The sequence below is a fragment of the Amblyomma mixtum genome, chromosome 2 (assembly GCF_055824585.1).
Source record: "Amblyomma mixtum isolate Tamu chromosome 2, ASM5582458v1, whole genome shotgun sequence".
In the NCBI taxonomy this organism is placed as follows: Eukaryota; Metazoa; Arthropoda; class Arachnida; order Ixodida; family Ixodidae; genus Amblyomma; species Amblyomma mixtum.
The window spans coordinates 49,837,277-49,859,663 of NC_143013.1; the positions used below are offsets into that span (position 1 = coordinate 49,837,277).

The 22,387-nt window shown below is 46.6% G+C and overlaps 1 protein-coding gene across 1 annotated transcript; it reads left to right on the plus strand.

The window, feature by feature from the left end:
• Nucleotides 1-1,638: 1,638 nt before the first annotated feature.
• LOC149359300 (uncharacterized) lies at nt 1,639-15,175 on the plus strand. The gene is made up of 5 exons (XM_089569016.1): nt 1,639-1,908; nt 2,947-3,098; nt 8,095-8,162; nt 13,462-13,545; nt 15,037-15,175. The coding sequence occupies exons 1-5, from the start codon at nt 1,786-1,788 to the stop codon at nt 15,165-15,167; spliced, it is 558 nt and encodes a 185-aa protein (XP_089425142.1). The 5' UTR covers nt 1,639-1,785; the 3' UTR covers nt 15,168-15,175.
• Nucleotides 15,176-22,387: the final 7,212 nt, after the last annotated feature.

Consider the following 22,387-nt stretch of genomic DNA (forward strand, 5'->3'; position numbering starts at 1 on the left):
TTGCGGTGTACAGGGTTGGTCAAAAGTCAACCGTTCACACGGTGCGCTTTTCATCTGTAAAGACGGAAGAATTGCAGCGCGTGGGATATGCGGCACTTGTGGACGTGCCCAGGGACCGGTCCTGTTAGGAAACCGCTCGTCAGGGTGGTGGCCCTGCGGTTTAACCGCGAATGTGACGATGTAAAGTGGACTTTGAACAATCACTTGACCGGCAACCTCTGCAAACTACCTCCGCTAAACTGGTCCTCACTCCTTCTTTTAACTTTATGTCTTCTGCATTCCATTCCCCATTTCAGAACTTATGCTCCATAGCACACTTCTCGAATTACAAAAAAAAGTCGGGCACTTACAGCGCCTGTAAAGCTACGAACTTCCTGAAGGTTCATAGCGAGGCCTCTCTTTACTCTCCTGAAAATCTGAGGTTCAGGACTATTGTAGATGGCGTATTACACGCCTCACAAGCACACACTGTAGCCTGGGCACTCTTTAATAAGCCTGTAGAATGCGCTGTACGGTACCTTTTACGGCCTTCGCGGGATGAATGACGCGCTCAAGGTTTGCCGCTCGACCTGCTCGAGGAATGCCGCTCAAGGTTTTTATCTTTTTTATTTATTTATTCACGGCAGTAACACCCAACTATTGTCATAGGGGAGGTGACAAAAGGCAGGAAACTACATGACGAGGTCACGCCACTTTCGGACCTGCAGCAGGTTATCCCTCTTTCCAACCGAGTCGTGGTTATCGTGGTGCCAGCTGCTCCCCCGTGTATTCTTACTACACCTCTCCGCCTCTCCTCCTCCTCCCGCTTACTCCGCCCACCAAGCGGCACTTTGTAAGCGTGCCGACCTATATAGTTTGTAAGCCTTTAAGACGCTGTTCCCTGCATCACTGCGGCCTGACTGCTCCCTCCCAGACAGAAAAGGAGTCCCGCCTGTCAAAGATGGCTGGCGATTCTACGAGCAGTCAGCTCGAGAGCAGGCGCTGTAAAGTACCATTTCGGATTCTCATAGTGGTCTCCTGACGTCGAGGATTTTTTGCTGACGCTATTAACTTTAACGACGCGAAAGCTGCACTAAACGAGGCTTCGTTTCACAAAACTGCATACATGAGCAAAGTATGGCATTTGGTCCCAAACCTTTCTTGAACGTTTTATTATGACTGATGTTTATAGCGGGTCCCGTTAGGGGGCAGTTCACCTTGAGATGTGCATGCAGTGTTGGTTTTCAGATGAAAGGGAACGAGAGAGTAATGACCCAGCGCAGCAGCAGCAGCCAATGGACTACCGGACTAGGCGGCCCACCCACACGTTCTGAGAATACTGAACAAATAAAGATGTTTTTAATCAATCAATCAATCCACGCTATCAACATGACAGCTCATGCCAGAGCGCAGATTCGATCTTCTCGCTTGCTTATTTTTTACCGCTCGGTAGGATGACCACGTCACGAGTGAAGAGCAGCTGGAGCGAGGCAATTTTGCGCAGCGGACTGTAATGGATTTTGTGAGAAGTGGCCGCTAAAACGAAAACAACCGCAATATTTTTGGCTCCAGGAGCGATGCTAATAAACCGTATTTCAGGTTAACTGCTTCCTAGCCAATTGGCTGCGTGAACGCCCAGTGAGACGTGGCACATTTACATTGCCAGCCATCCCTACGGTCGCAGGGATCAGAGGGCTTGTATTTACTAATTCCAGTGCAGAATTCACTGCTGCTGGAACATAGCCTAAGATTGTGAGCTTAGCCTGCAGCTTAGAAAATTACGCTTACTTTTCCCCAGTGGTAAAAATGTCTTACATCAAGCCACTTCCTCTGCTGGCACTCGGAGCATTCCAGTTGTTTATTATTGCGCCAGCATTCGGCTCCCAGGGCGACGTCCACCCAGAGTCAGAGGTCCCGGACGGCTTTTGGGTAAATTTCCGCGTTTTTATGCACTGTTTGAACCGGTCGTGTGATGATTATTACGGTCGCCTTGTAATAACGTTGAAGTTCCTGGTACAATATTGAGGTGAGGCACTTGAGCTACTGACCGCAACTGTGGCCTCTACCAAAGCCTAAAAACGAGAGTACACTGCTGGTTGCAACCGAGTGAAGCGCGTATGAAGCGCTGGGCAAAATGAAATAGTAAATTAACAGCGCACCAGAGACTAAAAGAGTCATTTTTTTCAGAGCAGGAATCACTGTCTTTCTTCGTTGCTCATCTTTTTTTTCCGCTGTTAAATTCTAACATGAAGCAAGTAACATGAAGTCGAACAACGAGCGAAATTTCATTACAGTAGTGCGTAATTTGAGCTAACTGTTTACAGCTAACCGTGTACAGTTGTGTATAACTGACAAATATCTTTTTTTTTTTTACAAATTTCTTGTCGAAGTGAAGGACACCGTAAGACTGAGGTATTAGCGTTCACAACCATATCATGTATGATGTGTCCATATGCAAATTCATTCTCGGTAGAGCACCGCTTCGGCAACACAGCCGTGTTTAGTGTGTCCTTTGTCGTCTTGTGTTAGATGTGACCCACCGCCCTGCTAAGGGCAGCGCAGCCATAGGACCACTCTTAGAATTGTACTTGTGATGATTCTTGGCGACCCGACGCCCTCTCCTAAAAAAGAAAGAGGACAAATAGGTACAAAATTGCACGCTCATCTTCATGGAAATGTACCTCATGCGTGCATCAAGAGTGAAAGCACTGGTTCGCCGAAATCTACACTGGATTGTCATGCGATCATCAATAGCTTCGTCAAACTGGCACCGCCAGCTGAGTTCCAGTCGAATTATGTGTTGTATTAGGCTTAAGCTTTGAGGAAAATTGAAATAATAGAGAAACTGTAGCGGTGCTATTTGTTGCTCTAGCGGTGCACGTCTGTGATGTGTCCACACATCGGTAAACCAGTTTGAGCTTGCCTTTACTCGGTGCCATTCCTAACTATAACTGTTGAACTTCGCAGCTGCTCGAACACTTTGACGACGCTATCGCTGTGCGGGACACGAACCCTGATCATATGTTCAAGTGCCTTGCAGCGAAGCGGGTGGACTTGGACCCGGATGTTCCATCGGCCACATACCGCTGGTCGCTGAATGTTGACGGAGATGAAGAGAAGTAAGCCGTTCCTTATTACAGGGTGCTAAGGACGAGCATCCAGCGAAATCGCAGATCGTGAAGTAGCCGCGATAACCTCTTTTATTGGTTCTTACGAACTGTGGCAACTGTAACGTCTTCAGAGAAGAAAACATGTCACTGTGCTCATATTCTACTGAAAGACGAGACAAAATAATGCTCTGGATTTCATTTCTTACTCCTAGTCGTCATAGAGGCACCGTGCATCCGACCGATGCCTCCACCATATTGCTTCTGGCAGAGATATCGTGCGATCGCTCTTAGAATCGTGCTTGTAAAAATATTTAGCGATCCGATGCCCGCCAGGACACGGTGCCGCTACTGTCTGTCATCATGCCGTGAGGTGACATTAATACTTTTTATTACCGCTCTCAAAATGTGGGTAAAAAAACTACCTTCAGCCTAAATATTACACGCAAGCCAATTATTTTCTTTAAAATGTGAAGCACTCCAGTCAAGTATGTACAAGAACATATAAAATTAATTTAAAAGGAACAATAAAGTTGCAAACTGTAACATGGTTATGAAGAGGGAAATAAATAGGCGCCTAGAAGAGAGTGCAATCATTTCTTGGTTTTCTGGTAGAACATTTCGTTGTGATGTCTAAAATCTAGGATCCCTTTAGTACTAACTATGTATCACGGACTTTGCTGCTCGCAGATAAAAATGGTCTCTTCAGCCAACAACTTTATAAATAATGAGGTGCCAAGCATTACTGTTTTTATTGTATTTTTTGTGCTGGTTATCTAGCAAACAAAATACCTCTTATGAAATGAATAACAGTGGTTTCGCCTGACACAAACCAATCACTCCTAGGCGTAGCGCACTCACGGAAAAACTTTGCGCTCACTATGTACGCAGTTGCCTACATAGTGTTTGAAAGGGTCAAGATGGGAAAGATGGTCTTGGAAGCCCAGTAAATCCATGACGAAGCACAAGTTTTACCAGACCTGGGAGCTGAATAGTGTGTCAGCTACATTTCTTAGACACGGAGACACGTGCGATCGTCCTCTACGAGCAGCTTAGTTGCACGCGAAGTGAGCGGGGCAGCGAAAAAATACTGCAAAGTAGCTGCAATACTGCAAAAAATACTGCAATACTGCAAATACTGCAAAAAAGTAGCATGCAGCATGAATCACTCTTTGATTACCAAATAAATCTAGCCAGAATCACTTCCTTTTCCAAATGTGGCGCCCCTGAGTTTAATTTGACAGTGCGCCAATATGGCCCATCCTATTTTTTTCGCAGCTATTGCTAAGATGGAATCGACTGATACCAGATCAATATAAACTTAAAAAAGAAAGGTCAACAAATGTCCTTGATTAGCTCAGAAAGTAAACCCTGATATCACAGACGAGCTTTGCTAGTGGTGGAATTAATATGCGTTGTAAAAGCGATCGCATCATTTAAACACACTATTACTGCACGATACATTGTCCTGTCATCTAAAAGAGGCGCTGTACCAAAACTCTGACGAAATTATTGGCCGAATTACGCAGAGCGTGAGCAGTAAAACGCAGCATCAGGCACAAAATAGCATATAAAAGTATTGGTCCTCAAGATAAGAAAGGTGTAGTGACAATCTTCCTCGTAATGACGATTTCGTTTCACTTCCGCAATAAAACAAATGTTGTGCCTTCGCTGACGAGGTGACTATTTTGTTTTCGTCAAACATGTTTAGTATTTAGGCTAATTTACAAATTTATTAGTTTCTGTTTAAAGCCGCCATTGCTTAACACCAGTCGCATCTGGGTAATCATAAACTAAATAAAGCACAGTGTACGGTTTGGAGCTTTATTGAGTAACCGTTCGCTCCTAACTTGCAAGCATTTGATACCCGACCAGGGAGGCGGATTTTTGAATTGATTGCGAGGTGCGTGGTTGGCAATGAGAATCGGCTTTATGCTTGTCACCCCAATTTCACAAAACGCAGGATTGCACAGTTTTGTGGAGTAGCAGGCCAGGGCCATGTACCCCCGGCCGACCTCTTCACCTTTTCCTCTCATTAAAATTCCTTTCTCTCTGCACAGCCTTTTTAAAGGCGAAAAAGAATCCAACCCTACACGCAACATATACCTCGTGAACCAAAATATGTTGCGTGTAGGGTTGGATTGTTTTTTGGTTTTAAAAAGGCTGTGCAGAGAGAAAGGAATTTTAATGAGAGGAAAAGGTAGAGAGGTCGACCGGTGCTAACATGGCCCTGACCTGCTACTCCACAAAGACTGTGCAATCCTGCTTTTTGTGAAATTGGGGCGACGAGCATAAAGGCGATTCTCATTCCGAACCACGCACATCCGGGCGCCTCCTGCTAGGCCGCTTGCACACTGAACACGAGTGCACTACAGAGGAGACGTGTCGGATTCCGGAGCTATGGCGTCACAAGCTCTGGGTCCCTCCACTCTCGTGCAACATGCACACGCATACACACGAAGGCAGACGAGAGGCGCGCGCTCGGGCCCTCGAACACCAACACGGTTCCAAGCACGGTGTATACTACGTTGACGTGCCAGGGCCGCCGCCCAATGGATTCTACACGGGCGCCGTAGTTCACCAGGACCAATGCGTTAACGGCTTCTCATTTGGAGCTCGAAATTCAGCGCAGGCCGAGGAGGTAGCCATTGCGCTTGCCGCCTCGGACTAGAATTCGAAGGTAATGGTGACAGATTCGCGTCGAGCCTGCGAACGCTACCTGGCTGGCGAGGTTTCACCTTTAGCCTACTGTATATTAAAGCACGAGTGAGGGAATCGGACCCTTCGCCCAAACGCATAGTTTGGACTCCAGGCCATCAGGGCGTTAGAGGTAATGAGGCTGCGGACGCGGCTACCCGAGCGCTTACCTACCAGGAACCTCTTCCAGGCTCTTCCAGCTCAGAGATTGTGCAACCGCTTCTGCTGTTCAAGGAAATTCTGGACGCCTATTGCGAACGCCATCGTCTTTACCCGGTCCCTTCTGAGGGCCTGAGTAAAGCCGATGAGCGAACACTGAGGCGCCTGCAGACCGACACTCTGTTGTGTCCTGCAATAGCGAAACATTTCGACCCCAAAATTGATGGGCGCTGCCCTCACTGTGGGGAAGTATCCGATACCTTCCACATGGTTTGGGCCTGTCAGGGGAATCCTTCCCTTCCCCCCAATCCTTCCCCTTCCCGAGAGGCATGGGAGGCAGCCCTGCTCAACTGCTCGGGGCTGGAGTCTCAACGGGCTCTAGTACAACGGGCGCGATTAGCGGCCTCGTCCAGCGGGGTCCCGGACTAAGGACTCCACCTGTGTAAAGGGCCATTTTTGGCCTGAAAACTGTCCTTTGGTTCATTAAAAAGTTGTCACCACCACCACAGTGAAGTTCGCGGTGCTGTATTTTGTTTACCGCATCCGGTCGCGTTAGTGGAATGCCCATTACGTCCTTTTTCTTGGGCCCTCCACACAACCGCACAGAAAGGGGTCAGTCAACCAAGCGGGAGAAAGGGGGCGCCGAATGGCGGGGGATTACGGGAGACGTCAAACTCCCCTTATGGACAGAGTCGTTAGGCCGCATCACAGTGCGTGGGCTTTTGTGCCATGTCTGCAGCGGGGTGCTTTGACATATTGTCACGCTAGCTGCAGGCATGAGGAGCGACGATGCTTAACAGATGAGTTGAAGTGGCTTTCCTGGAACCTGGGTCAACCGGAAGTTGAAGTAATCTGCATCATGGGAAAGTGAGAAGGTTCGCGAAGCTCGCAGCAGGAAAGCAAAATCGTGATGGTAGAAAGTGTACATACGATATGTGTACGGTGTCGCGATGAGCTACCTTCTTTCCCAAATCATTGATTGGTGGTGTTTTCCTTTCCCCAATACGTTATTGGGTGGATGTTTGTACAGTACCTGATTGGTTATTCCTCCCACCGAGGGCGGGGACATAGGATTTAAAACCCGCTGCTTCGGCAGGACCGAGGGCTGGTTTCGTCACGTAGAACTACTCGTGAGCTAGTCAAGTGTAAATATGTTTTCTCCTTGCTTGTATCTTCCTTTGTGCTTTTAATTGTTATAAAAAGTTAACCTCTCCAGAAGTGTCCTCTAGCAATGTGATTGAGCAATTCGAATCTGCAAGACGTCAAGAATCCTACAACAACCATCTTCAACAGCAATTCCCCTCTACGAGATCTTAAGAGAGGATTTCAAAGCGGCGCAGCCGTAGAGGGGACATTTTAACTACCACCTACACGCAGCAAAAATTAAATGCAAACTTTCCTTCGCATTCTTTATTCGCAGCTGAGTTATTTTTTTGTAACTCTTCTCCAGAAACGTGGAAATAAGGGTTAAAGAAATCCTCATGAATTACTCGTAAGGTTTCAATTCATGGTCCTTTCCGCAGTCAGAAGCAATTTGTAGTCTTCAAGTTCTCGTATTAAATCTTAAAAATTTATCAACTTGACAGTCTTGAAAATGGTGGTCTTTAAGAGATTGTGCATTTGTCGCTGATAATTCTGATTTACACAAGGGCATAAGAAACAAAAAAATTGTCCAACGTTATACGCTAACAAACAACACAACGTCGAGTCAAACTAATTCCATTGCGAGCGGTTTTCTTGGGAAACTGATTTGTAATATCTCGGCACTTGAGGTCAATAAAGGGTCCTCAGAGTTTTCCCTGGCTTGATGCGAAATTCTAGTCAGTTGTACGGACTACGACTTCGCTCTCTACTTTATTTAGCAGGTAACTGTGAACCAAAAAATTAATGAGCAAGCAAGTCGTGATCTTTAGAACGCTGGTTGTGCCAACTATAGTGTCTGATTGGCATTATTTTTTCTTTTGATGTCCCCTCGTTCGAGTCGCAGTAAAAATCCAGCCAGCAGCATAGTAGAAGTGAAAGGTTTGGACTTTGGAAGCTATTTTAGACACTCAGTCTAGTCGTTTTATTCCTGTACCGTACGCGAGCGTCATTCATGTCTGTATGTAAGAACGCAATTCAACCCTCATTCCTTGTTTTTTTTTTCTGACAGAAAGCACCCACTAATACACTACACGGCAAGCTCCACACCTGACGCGGTTTACGCCGTCGTAAACTCTGGTAAGAATGAGCAATTTCTGTTCCAGAACTGCATTGTCTACCGATCTCATAGGAGAAGAAAGGAATAGGTGATCCTTCGACGTCTATCTAATGTGTTTGATATGTAATGGTCATTTTTGGGCAAGTGATGCGAGTGTCAGATGGAATTGCAGTGGGGAACAATAAAGTTTAGTTCAAGTGAAAGGCGATCGCAGCGGCGGAGTCTTCCCATGCGAAGCTGTGGGATAAAAGAAGGGAGAAAAGAATTATTAGCACGCTATGAGTATCTGCTCAACTCTCCTTAGACTGAAAAGTGGGAATAGCCAAGGCACTCTAATTACCGGTGTGTTCGGGGGCCGCAGCGCGGAGCGTTGTCATTCGCGACTGCTGGCATCATTCAGTTCTGTTAATTAATCTCACTAGGCACTGTATCACTGTATAGTGGTGCGCGATTTGGAGGTTATCACGTTCGTTCCGGCTGAAACGGACCAAAAATATGGGGGGGTAAAGGGGGGGGGAGGGGGGAAGGGGGGGGGGGGGGGGAGTGTTACAGCACTTTAATCCTTGCAGGTTAAGTCTGCAGTGACCTGCTTAAAATTTAGTTCAAGTATACGGTGGCCTCTGGTGGCTGGCTCGCTGATTCTGATTCAGCGATCCGTTGCCGCGCGTGTCCTTTCTGAAGATCTTGCTCGCAGTCATTATCTCGGTTCTGGGGCTCCAGCACCTCCTTCGCCGTCCTGGTGATCTCGATGTCAACGGTGGTGCGGTGTTGGCCGGATATCTACGCAGAAATAAAGACGGGAAACAAAAGTTCGGCAATGCTTTGGGCACCATGCATTAATGGAGGCCAGGAATTTTTTTTTTTTATGGCGTCGGTTATGTGCCTCGACAGACGTTGAATAATGCTGCTTTCATTGCCGAAGTATGGGAATTAGCACCGGAGAACAGAAATGAGATGCGATGATAAACAGAAATTTCATTATGTTTGCACGTTTACACCATCGTTGCGTGAATAGTGAAACTCAGCGAAAGCTTGGTGCGCATCTGCTGTCTACGATTCCCCAAACCGCTCCTGATAAGCTTGTCGTGATAGCACTACTTTGTCATATCCGCACCTCTTTCCATTGGTACATGCAACATACACCAGCGCCTGTGCACGAAACTTGTTCGTGCACAGGTATGACGTAAGTATGACGTAGAGACCTGTGTACGCCTATTGGTCTACAGAGCAATAGCGCATACAATCTCTCCCCACGACCTCTCTTTCTCCACCAGTCTTCGCAGTGCGAGCGCATAACCCTCTCGCTTGCGCGAATCTTCTCCTCACCCTGTCGCTTGACGTCATCCGCCACGCTGTACACAAGGTATAGCTGCCAAAATCGTTAAACTTAGTAAGAGGTCGGCCATAGCCCCTCTTCTCTCTCGTGCGTTAATCGCCTCCGAGGCGAGCTCCAAAGGCGCCATCCTGTGTTGGTGCAGCTAACTTGCGCACGGCGCGGAGCATCCCTGGTGTAAAGCGTGCGAACTGGTGCCTGCGGCTGCAACGCTGGTTGCCTGCTGCCTCGCGGAAATCATCCCATTAGCAGCTTTCGGTGTAAACTGACAAACACCAGCGAGCAAGGACCATGCTGCTGGTTTCCATGCAGGGCCCTGCTAGAAGGTTTCTTCACTGCGAGATTGATGCTGGCAGAACCATCTCAGGGTTTTTATTATAAAAGGTTTAGTGGTGCGGGCCATCAAATCGAATATCTATCAATGCGTTAGCTTTAAAAGGGTCTGTTCAAACGGAAATGGTGACCGCCGGCATACCTGAAGCGCGATGGGTGATGCGTCACGCGTGCGAACCTTGTGATGTCACCACAACCTGCCCGCCATTGCAGATGGTAGTTAAATTAATGACTGGTAGCGAGAGACTGCTCACTAAGAACAACATGGGTTTCACAATCCGCACCGATGGTTGTGTTCAAAATAGCCACCTGCAGCACCACTACGCCAGGGGTGATATGAGGACTGCCGGCGATCTCTAAATTCAAAGTGCAAAATTAGTAATTCCGCTCTTATGGGCGTTAACGCATTTACGCTGTCGCGTCATACTCTTAAGTCGGAGCTACAACGGAATCAGCAGCCACAGAAAATGCTAACGTATATTAGCGATCCACCGAGCATCGCCTAAATGTTCTCCTCCTTTCAATAAGAAAGGGGCAGTCGTAGAAAGCTGTTGTAAGTGACAGCTTGACGAGGCGGCTGCACTTCAATCCTTAATAACAACTGGCATTACACTAAACGCAACATCAGTACACTTGACGACAAACTCACAAACGCACTTAGTTAAGAAGAAAACACTGATCTCAGAATAAAGACACACATAACTGTCCTCTCTAGTGTGAAACCGCACATAAATATCATCATACAGCAAAACAGTAACAACGAAGAAACTATAATAACGCACACACAAGCAAAAGCAAGAACAGAAAAGAAAGCAGTACAAAAGTAGGAACTCACGGTAGTTTCCTGCGTATTTCGCTCCTGAGGAAAGAGATCGATTTTCACATTATGAGAAACTGATACACCTTTCTGAACTTCCACGTCGAACTTGCCAAGTTGTTGTCGACCACTTTAAATGGTCACGTGAGCACGTAAATAGCCACATGTAGTCATTCAGACGTCGGGCCAGCGAAATTTTGTATTATCGCAATCATTAAAAATGCCTAGTAAATTTAGGTCACATCACACACAAATCATGTCGTCTGCTTTTTGTGCTTCATTCTCCGCGGTTTCTTAACGCGCAATTCTTGTAATCATTTTTTTCTAGTTTTCCTGCTGCTAATCTGCCTTTCGTGGCCAGAAAAAAAAACTTCCGACCCTCTACGAGGATCCTACAAGTTGAACAGGAAAGGAGTAAAAACAAAGTAAGCTATCCTGTAGCACACTCCCTTTACGCTGCAGGGTACGCTGCCCAAGCCCTGGGGTAGATTCCAGTCACTAAATATAAGCAGTACTTAACGCTTTGCAACGGATACGATTCCCTTTTAAAAATATGCGTTATAGCAGTTATGAACATTTTACCCGCGGTTTCATTCTCTTTTATTTGCTAATCTCAGTGTTGCGTTTAAAGGTCTGCTTCCATTGCTAAATGCACCAAATTACTATGCTTTGCAGTGTAAATATACCTCCTTTGCCAATAGTAAGCATTCCGCACATTCAGAAATCTAAATCTGCTCCAAAACTTGCGCAGCACACCCTACACCTAAAAGGGTGTACGCTAGAGGACAGCTTATTCCTTTTTTACTTCTTGACAGGCAGATTCGTGTTCAGAGTGCAGGATGTTCAATACCCGCTCTTCCGAAGTGGCACGCGCATACGTGGCCTCACCATTAGTGCGAGATCAGCGACTTTCACATTTCGCCGCCGAGCATTAATATCGTATTACATGGGGAACTCCATTTCAAAGAGTGACTAGTCTTTGTGTCCACTTTCCAGATGCTTATGATTACAGCCGCCTTCTGGGAACGGTCATTATAAGCTGTTCGCTTATGTCGCTTTCGTGTTCATAAAACTTTTTTTTCTTCTTTTACCAATTAATTCATCTCTCGGACTGTTGCATATATATATTTTCGTTAATGCATCTGGTTCACTGATTTCGTTCCCAGGCGGTTGTGCGTTTATCAACAATCTCGAACTTGACAACTTGAACACGATTACGTTACTGACCGCAAGCGTCGTCGACAACTTTTTTTCGACCCGTAGAGCCACACCTAGAGCCGAAACACGCCCTTTCGTTTCGTGCAACAGAAGGTAGTCTCCAGCTGGAGCCAATAGTTACCCTTCATAAACAGTCGGCTGGCAATACTCGTTATTTAAGGCATATTTCTGCCTCACCGCACATTTTAAATGCTAGAGAGTCACAGAAAAATAGATTTCTTTTTCACAACAAATTTTTGGGTCCGTCCTGTTACACAGATTCCATAAATGACTCCAGTTACAACATGCACGACGCGAAGCATCTAAAGTGGCCGCGCCCCGAACAACGCGCTGGTCGTTCGTGCTTCAGCTAAACTCTTAGCGGAGTAACCGTTTCAGACGCGGCGCCCCTGTGTCGTTCTTCTCATTGCCAAAAGAAATCGTTCCGGAGTACAGAGATTGTTTTCATGTTGAAGGCACTCGGAATACGGAAGTGCACTCCCCAAAGACACGTCCAGACCACAAGTCTGTCCGCATTGGATAGCGTCCTTAGTGACATTCGTGAATCACTGACGGTAACATATTCTACTGGTGATATCTCGCGGGCTACCTATAAACGATCTCAAAAAGCTCCTGCTTTTTGCTTTATGTTCTGCCCAAACCCGTACACGCCCTGCGCTGCCTAGAGCCCTTGTCTTCCCGTTGCCTTAACCTACATTCCGCTTCGCGACGTTCTCTCCTAGCTTTGTTACCACAGCTAGCATGACGTGCAGAACCTGCGACGCCTTTTTATTGGACTTCACTCTCTTCAGCGCCCACGTGCGGATATCTGATCAAGTGCAGTTGCCATTATGCGCTGCGCCTCCTTTCTTGCCCTTGATAGCCAGCTCTTGCGGCTGGTCTGTACTTGAAGCGAGCTTAACATGGCACGGCGTCCATTTGTAGCGCATTGCAGACCTTCATGTTATTGATGGCGGCGGCTGGCGGCCGGCTTCTTCTTACATGGCACACAGGTATGACGGCGGAAAGGCTGGTTTATAGTTTATGGTTTATGGGGTTTAACGTCCCAAAGCGACTAAGGCGATGAGGGACGCCGTAGTGAAGAGCTCCACAAATTTCGACCACCTGGGGTACTTTAATGTGCACTGACGTCGCACAGCACACGGGCTGAAAGGCATCTGCTCACTTGGTCACTGCATCCACCTCTGTCGGTCGCCATTTCTTCTCCTGCCCTGGTTCGCGCTGCGACCGCTATGATAATTGGCGGCATATGGCCGACGCGTACACTTATTAGTTCGGGCCATTTCAGTTCATGTTCGCTGCTTCGTTACGCGACAGCTATGAGGCTGTTTGGCGTTCAGACGAACGAGGCGCCCGCCCAAGAGTGCAAAGCAACAGCTATCGCTAAAAAAAAAGTTTGCTTATGTACTCGAGCGGCAAGCTAGTTATGCTTTCAGTTGGATTCGCCAGTTTACTGTAGCTACACTGCCATGCAGATTTAGGACCATAATACCGATGCAGGCAGAACGCCCTTACTACGTTACTGCGAAGCAATGATCAACACTAAAAATACAGAGATGCAGTGTCTGTTATTGTGTGTTTAAACAAAAGATGACTACGGCTTTCTTGCTTTCTGCAGACACCGATCACCCTGACACCCACCGCTTCCTCTACACCGACTACGAAACGTGCGCCATCTTGGAGACACATTATTTCGGGAACCGTAAGTATGGTATTTTCTGCCTTTGCCTGGAAAAATGCATCTTCACTTCTCATGGCAAAAACTTGTTAGCACGGCTCGTAGATTGTTCAACAAAGCATCACTCTTCTTCAGTAGGATTATACGTGGTTCTTTCTATGCACCAACGCTGCCCAGTCTGTTGCAGAATTCAGCTTAGTCCGCATCCTAAACAGCCATTCTACAACCTTGTTTAAATTGCTCATCTTTGATGATAACAACCAGACGTTTAGTTATCCAGCGATCTTTTTTTTTTCGGCAAATCCATGCAGAAGACCACTGTTATCTCCTCAAGAGCATAAACCTAAGAAAAAATAACTTTTCCATTATGTCCCGAACGCTTCCCGCATGGCATGAGACTGAAATTGACATCATAACATGCTTTAGCACTTTGGTGTTGTCCGTAGTTGCACGTTAAGAAAGGGTCTGTATTCATTACGTGAGGTACCGACCTTCAAAATGTTAGGCTTCAAACTACGACAAAAACGCCGACGTAAATAGAAATAGACGCCATTTAGATGTTTTAACGCGATAGCCTTAACGGCACCATTTCTCAGATAATCCGGTGTCGTTGTTATCGGTGTCGGCGTTGTTGCCGAAACATTACGGGCATTGCTGTGGCAGGTGGTCCCCGCTGGGAGCACCTTCCATCGAAGGGGAGTGGCACATCGCTTAACCAATGCATTACTTCACTAGGATTGGTATGAGTATTCCCAGGAATCTACCAATGCAACGTAGAGAATCAACTCTTGCATATATGGGAATTAACTCATTACGCTATCGTGTCATACCCTTAAGGCGGAGCTTTATCGCCCATTTTTTTCTTTCCTGTATTATAAACACACGACAGTATGTATGCTTACTGATTGGGTGAAGTAGCAGCGCTTTTCTTGTATCGCGTTCTAATTATGTAGTTAACGAGAAAAATGCTCACATGATCATAGTGGATCGAAGTAGCAAAAGTGATAGCAGTGTGGCATCAAATATCACGTTTTATAGAGCACAGAAAAGCATTAAGTCAACCACCACGTTTTCTTTGTTGCTTGAGGGGACTGGTACTCTACATAGTCTAGTACGGCCGTCCTGAGTATGCTTTAAGATCGTGTCTGTGCATTTGGCGGGAGCTTAATACTCTCTGTTGTTGCACGCGTTGTCGTGTCATCAGGCGTCTGTTGTTGAGGAACTATGTAAGAATATTCTCGCAAGATTTGTAGCTTACAAAAGACTGCCTGGGCTTCCTGAAACCTTCGAAAGCAACTTATAGGTTCATTACATGGCAGGTTAGACATCGACGCCTTGAACTGCCAAGTATACTAATCTCAAGGACAAATTCAATGAAGCGTTTGCAACAATTGGGGAAAAACAAACATTTGCAGACGAAAGAGAGCCAGCTTTTAAAGTTCGGAAGTTACTGTTACCCAGGCACCTAATGGTGCGCGGGTGAGGTATCAATTTCTTTTTTCTTGATGCTTTCAGAATGCATTCTGTGGGTGCCTACAGTTTTGAAAGACTCGTTCCCAGAAGAGTGCTTGAAAAAGCATACCGAAATCTGTGGAGAGGGCATCTCCCTGTACGACAAGGACCTGTGCGGGGCCACTCAAGCTTGAAAGCTCAAAAGTAAAGGAAATCATGCTCAAATGCAGTAAACGAGTGTAGGAATAAATTGGAATGAAAACCTCCTCTAAGCCTTTGTTTTATTGCTCGTCATGTAGAAGCTAGCGTGAGCGTGCGTATAATAAATATTACAACGCTCACTAATGAAATTGCCGCGGTGGCTGAGTGGTTATGGCGCTCAACTTTTGGCCCAAAAGACGCGGGTTCAATCCCGGCCTCGGCGCTCGCATTTCGATCGAGGTGAAAGAAATGCCACAGGCCCGTGTACTATGCTATGTCAGTGCACGTTACAGAATCCCCAGGTGGTCGGAATTATCCGCAGCCCTCTACTACGCTGTCTATCATAGCCTCAGTCTCTTTGGAACGTTAAACATCATAAAATCATAAAAGCAAGCTCGCTATTGAAAACTGGCCGAAAATTTGCACTGTAGGCTATTTCCATTCATGCTAGTGGGAAACAAAAGGCCGGAAGACAGTCACACCGCTGGCATGCCTTGAAAGATTGAAGACGATCTATTTTTCGATGAAAAGCTGTGCGTCGCCGCTGAGAATACAACGCTGAATATACCACATACCGTGAGGATGGAAATGCTGGAATGGTTCTACAGAACAGCTCCGATATTAGCCCTGTTCTGCATTTAACAATTTGTCAGCCTATTTTTGTTTTTCTTCTTTTTGTTTCTTACTTGATAGTACCATTTTTTAGTGTCAATAACCCGCTTATAATGTCCTGGGAAAAAATTTTTGTGCAAAAAAAAAGTACAATTATGCGTTCTAATGCATGCTACGCCCAAATACACACTTTTAGGCGAACGTGCGCAGTGATCTTGTCTACGCAACGTTCATTGCGCTGCGGGCTCGTCACTCGTCGCTGGTTGTCGCCCCCATCCCAGTCCATATGCACCCCGTCGTTATTGTGGGCAACCGCACGGCCTGTGTTTTTATTTACAACGTTCTTATGCCTCCCTCGACGCGGTCGCATACGTCGACGCTGTCTCCTACCCCGCTCTTCCTGCTTTTACCTCGGTCGTGGTCGATCGCCACGGTCGCCTACTCAAGCTGCCTCCTTTCGCTCCTCGAACCCTCATGCGGCCGAGTAGCTCGCAGTGGCCCCCGCCATGACCCTCCCTCGCTCTGCCTGAGTGACTACATCTTGTTCGACTCCGCTTCTGCTTGCCGCAACTTCCGCGATCGCACCGTCGACTGCTGTGCGTACTGCTGTGCGAGTGTTCAGTCACGCACCTCCTCGAGATCACCTCGCATCCTCCTGCGGACCCCAGACGACATGGTCATGCAGGTAAATCAACAGGCGCGTGCCTGGCCCCACGCTCTTTCTTACAGTGCTGACTCACCTGCGGCCGCCTCCTCCGACCAGGAACTCCGTTTCGACCCTCGGTCTTCTCCGAGATTCGAGAGCATTTTCGCTTCCAACGCCCCGAATATTTCTTTGCTCACCCTCGCCTCTGCCGCATGGAGTCCATTTCCTTTGGCCAACTTCACACAGGCACCTACCCGAAACTCGCGCACTACCACCGCCTTTACCCTACCCGCTGCCGTGCCAATTGGCAGAGCGTTGGTGAGCGTGGTTGCGTGCCGCTGCAGACAGACCTCCCCTCCCATAGCCATCCTATACCTCCGCTCATGCAGTGGTGATGAACAACGGCGCGCACGCCGTACACCACTCTGACGCCATCTATGATCGACCGGCGATAATCTCGTTCGCACGCTTACACCGTCTTGAAACTTGGAAAAAACCCACCTAGCCGCAAATAATTTCACAAGGACACAAAAAAAGAGACGAGGAGACAACGGACAGGCGCCAAGATCCAAAACCAACTAGCCCGTCAACATGCCTTACTGCGCTTGATGAGCAACCCAGAGCTTATGTTAATGAAAAAAAACTAATGAGAAAAACTAACGAGCTCGAATCAGAAAAACTATACATCGAAAATAAATGTTTTGTAGGCGTCTCTAAAAGCTGACTTTTTTATCGAGTGCCCCTGGAAACTTCAGCAACCTTAATGGCCCATTAAGAGGTTCTAGAAGTGTTTCGAAAACGCATGCATTTCCTTGCTGAAGACCTTGTGTCTACATCTGTAAATTTGGACAAATTCAGCAATGTCTTCTGCGAGTTAGGAACTCAGGCATAACAGTACAGTACCAGCTAGCCCCTCACCGCACCTTTCTAGAAGCCTACAATATCAAAACATTTTTTAAAGTTTTTATTGAACGCATCAAAGGGAAAGTGAGTGCCTCAGCAATTACATTTTACGCGCAAATAAAATTGTGATTTTGCACCTAATCATCCACTCCTTGTCTGCTAACAAATCGAGAGTTTAAAAAAGAAAATGTACGGGATGCAATTTAGTTGCACAGTGTTATAAATTAAACCACGCAATCATGCGCAGAAGCTACCTGTGCTGTCTCTCCCACGCATCTTTCTGTTGAAGTGGACACCAGCATGCGTACATGCGCTCCGTCACTTAGAAATCAAAATAACTTAATTCACGCGCCCAAAAGGCGAACAAAACAACGCGGTAAGGCAACGTTTCACGAAAACAACCCTAACTGTTCCCTCACACCAAACCTGATTAAATATCCTCCACTTAGAAAAAAAATAAGGGAATAGTGGCGTTTTTTTCTTTCGTACTGCGAAGGCAGACCAAATGTTACGCTGTTTGCACAGCGTTTGAGAAAAACCTGACACATGCACAGTGTGTCAGGCTAGTTGCCGGTCCATTGCGAAAACTGCTAATAGGTTCCGCCGCAGAGTGGAGGGCTGAAGCAACAAATGATATTGTACATGTAACAGTACTACATTGATCGTACACTTTTAGAAAATACACAGGAAAATTCCAAACACAGGCGACTCCAAAATAAAAAAAAATGATGTCAACACATAGTATAACACTGTAATAAAAATTACACAACAAAAATATAAAATAGAACTAAAAAGCAAGGTATCAAGCAGAATCCACAAAACGAGAGTTTGAGGCAGCATTTGATTAGACTTGTAATGCAATTTACAGGTCAATTTAAAGCCCCAGGCTACTTATACTTCTATCGGCAATTCGCTTCATATTTTAGCTCCACTGAACTCCATCAGGCGTTCATCATAAATTCTGCTACATTTGGAAAGGTTAAAATTACACTTTGGTGCTTTCCTTGTTAAGCGAGAAGGTAGAACCAAGAGGCTTAATGGAACTTCGTCACGAGACAAAAGTCGTGGCGAAGTGAGGACAGAACTGCACAGAGACGGGACAGAGAGAGCGGACGCAACGCAGTGCTTCGTTTGTGTCAGCTCTCTCTCTCTTTCTCTCTCTCCTTCTCTATCTCTCTCTCCCTCTCTCTCTCCCGTACCTGCGCTGTTTGTTCTCACTTCATCTCTAAGCGCTGACCGTCCCCAACTTCCACTTTGTACAACGGTCATCTTTTACTTGCAGCTAAGTTTTTTTCTTCTTGTTTCAAAGAGCTTTCCATACCTCGGTTGGATTTATTTTACCTAAAACCAACTTTCAAAGTAGTGCAGGAAAGCAAGAGCTTGATGACACCTCAATAGCGGAAAGCCGCTTTTCTTCTGCCGCTGATACAGATGGGCTCAGGGCCGTGCAAAATCCCGTTATGCGACAAAGTGAAAATAACAGTGTAAAGATCACGGCATCGCTAGGCTCCTAGACGCAGCGCTGGTGCGTTGCTTTGCTTTCCTCTAAGAAAAAGCCCTGCTTGGCAAAACTATTGGTTGTCTACAGCTGATTCTACCTCACAGTAGCAGCACGTTCTATCTTTAAAATCTTAAAAAATGCTACGCAGGTCTGAACGATATGATACGACAAATACTTCACGATATAACCAAAACGAATCCACTCATCACCATCATCGTCGTCATAGTTCACGTCAAGCCTGCCACTAGTTAAAGGCCTCTCTACGAAGATATTCAATTAGCCCTTTCTTGGGATGCTGAGACTGAAATCACCTTCAAATGCTTCGCCAATCTTTAGTGCTGCAACTCAAGCAAAAGTACTCGCAGCCCCATGAGAAGTGCGCCACTGCGGCCATCATGCCGCATAAAGCTCTCAAGAATAACAGGGAATCTGTGCGCCAAAGTGACGCAGGATCACCGGCATTGCACACATCCGCGAGGTTTGCAGAACAAAGATAGACGACAAAGTACGTATCCGCTAGCGCGTACTCCCCGGAAAACCGTTTGCGCAACTGTCCGGTGTCTCCGCCTGATGCAGCATTTCTTTTTCACCCACACGTATTGATATATCTTGCTATTTTCCAACCGCCTGCCCACATTCGCACCATCAGAGGCAGAGTGACACATGCAGACTGGCGTTACACTCAAAACATAAAGGAGTAAAAACTTAGTAAACTGTCCTCTAGCGCACTGAGTACGCTAAAAGACGGCTCACTCACTTATTGCTCCCAAATAGTGGTATCCGTGTTTAGAGTGCACGGTGGTCTCAGATTAGCGTGCGCATTTTCTTCTCTCATCATTCTTCTGTTCTTCGTGCGCCTACTTTACCGTGTGCTCTTTTTATGTCATTCACTTAAGGCAGGCAGTCGTAGCGCCTATATTGAAAACTCGCGAGCATTTCACCTGACGCTTTTTCATCTTGTGAGGTTGTCAGCTAATAAGGTCGCAGTATAGTAATAGTATTTTGTTGTACAGGGATACAAGCCTGGTTTTTTTCTTCTTTTCTTTTCGTGCAACAAAAAAGGAACTGGTTCGTAACTCTCAAATTGCATACCGGCCAAACAAAGCTTGATGAAACGGAAACGCTGCAATGAATCCGCGAGTGCCGCAGGGACCATTAAGCACGAAGTTCTCACATTTTCGAAGGTTGAAGTTGTCATCCGAACTTTACTTCTGCATGTCTAACAACACTGCGCTTTGTGCTAATGAAGGTTAATAATATCAACTCTGTGTGTGCGTGCGTGTGTGTGTGTGTGTGTGTGCGTGCGTGTGCGTGTGCGTGTGTGTGTGTGTGCGTGTGCGTGTGTGTGCGTGTGCGTGTGCGTGTGTGTGTGTGTGTGCGCGCGCGTGTGTGCGTGCGTGTGCGTGTGTGTGTGTGTGTGTGTGTGTGTGTGTGTGTGTGCGTGTGCGTGTGCGCGCGCGTGTGTGTGTGTGTGTGTGTGTGTGTGTGTGTGTGTGTGTGTGTGTGTGTGTGTGTGTGTGTGTGTGTGTGTGTGTGTGTGTGTGTGTGTGTGTGTGCGCGCGTGCGCGCGCGTGTGCGCGTGCGTGCGTGCTCGCGCGTGTGTGTGTGTGTGTACAGAAAAAACTATTTACAGAGCACCTAGGTAGGCGCTGCGTGGCACAAACGTGATAGAAAGCATAACAGATCTAAAAGGCCAGCAAGCCTAAGCCACGTAGGCTCTTTTGCTCTTTCTTTTTACGTGTGTTTCATTAGAGGGCACTAATTGAGGGAATAATGATTAAACGAGTATCGAACTGCATGTCGATTATGGTTGATTGAACGTGAACGACTGTAGGCTTTTCTCGCGTGACATTGCTGTGCGATGTGATCTGGTAACACTATAGAGCACTTGATTAGATAATATGCGAATGCTATCAAGTGGGGTTGCTGACGGGAGCCATTAGAACCCTCGCGTCATTCCATAAAAGCCGGGGCTAAAGCGTTTCCCAAGTTACTTTTAGAGCGCAGCTCTTAGGCGCCCGTTGCTGCAATCCACGTCGTCGTCGGCGTCGGCGTATTCAGTGTAACCGGTTGTGGATCCAGTATGTGGTTGTGGCGGAAGATCCCGGAGGGTGGCTAGCAGCGTAACTCGTCACCTGCCAGCGGTGGCAGGTGGCGGGTGAAGAACTGCGCTCAAATTTCGCATTAGCGACTCTCGTAATCGTCTCTCAATTGTTTTTGCTTCTTAACTGGTCCGTTCGGATAAGCGCACTGCCAGCTCCTCAATCGAGTCACCACGCAGTCTCAAATGCTACTAGTCAAATGTCACTCGTTGCTCATCGCTTTCAAGGAAGTCCACAGCGAGAAAAATACATACTTAAGACCGCACTTATGTCATCAGAAATATACAGAAATTAGACGCTCAAGCTTCATCCAAAGCTCCGAAGCATGCTTTTTTTTCCTTTACAAGATACCAGACGGTTCGCTGATGCACATATTTATTAACGCGAAAGCATTATGTGGCTCTGTCGCGTCGGCAAAAACTGTCCGCAAATTTTCTGCACACTATTACGCCGTTCTCTGAAAATAAATGTGCGAAAATGGGATTGTGGCAGATAGTATGTGATAAAATGTTGCCGTTGGAAAAATTTGGTTGATGATGTGTATTAAGGTAATTAATTAAACGCGAAAAAACGCGAAGAAATAGACTGAGACGTCAAAATAGCCCTGGACGTCGATATAGCACAAGGACATCAGAACAGCCACGGACCTCGATATAGTATGTGGACGTTTTGCTTTCGCATTGCTCAAAGTGGGGTCGCCGCAGTGATCTCGGAGTTTTTTTTTTTTCTTGCTTATAAGAAAGCCTCACCATTTTAACATATTACAATGAAGGAATTTTGTTTTCCATATTTTTGGTCCCAGCGGGCGCTGGCGGATATTTAATAAACAGTAAACGCACCGTCGCCAACGAGTGCATGTCAAATGTCTTTGGAATGTGCGTACCTTGCCGAACAGTACTTTGAGAAACCCTCAATTATGCATATTTGAGATGTCTGGCGTGAACAGCACTGGCGCACACATAGTAGTTGCGTGCTAAAAAAGGCTCTGCTTTATTTTCAATCATAAGCCGCCGTTCCCTTATGCGGTTGTTAATACAATGACCTGTGCGGTCGACTAGTCAAGACCGAACCATCACATCAGTTAAGACCGAATCATCAGCGCAGTAATTCATCAACAGCATCATCAGCCTGACTAAGCCAACTACAGGGCAAAGGCATCTCCCACATCTCTACAGTTAGCCCTGTCCCGTGCCTGCTGCGGCCACCGTATCCCCGCAAACTTCTTAACCTCATCCGCCCACCTAACTTTCTGACACCCCTGCTACGCTTACCTTCTCTTAGAATCCAGTCTGTGACCCTTAAGGACTATCATCATCTTGCCTTCGCATTACGTGCCCAGTCCAAGTCAATTTTTTCCCCTTGAGTTTGACAAAACAGGCGGTTGTTATTGACGACTGTGGTGTCGACAAGTCCACTGAAGTGCACCATTTTTAACCTCGTGAGCGGCAG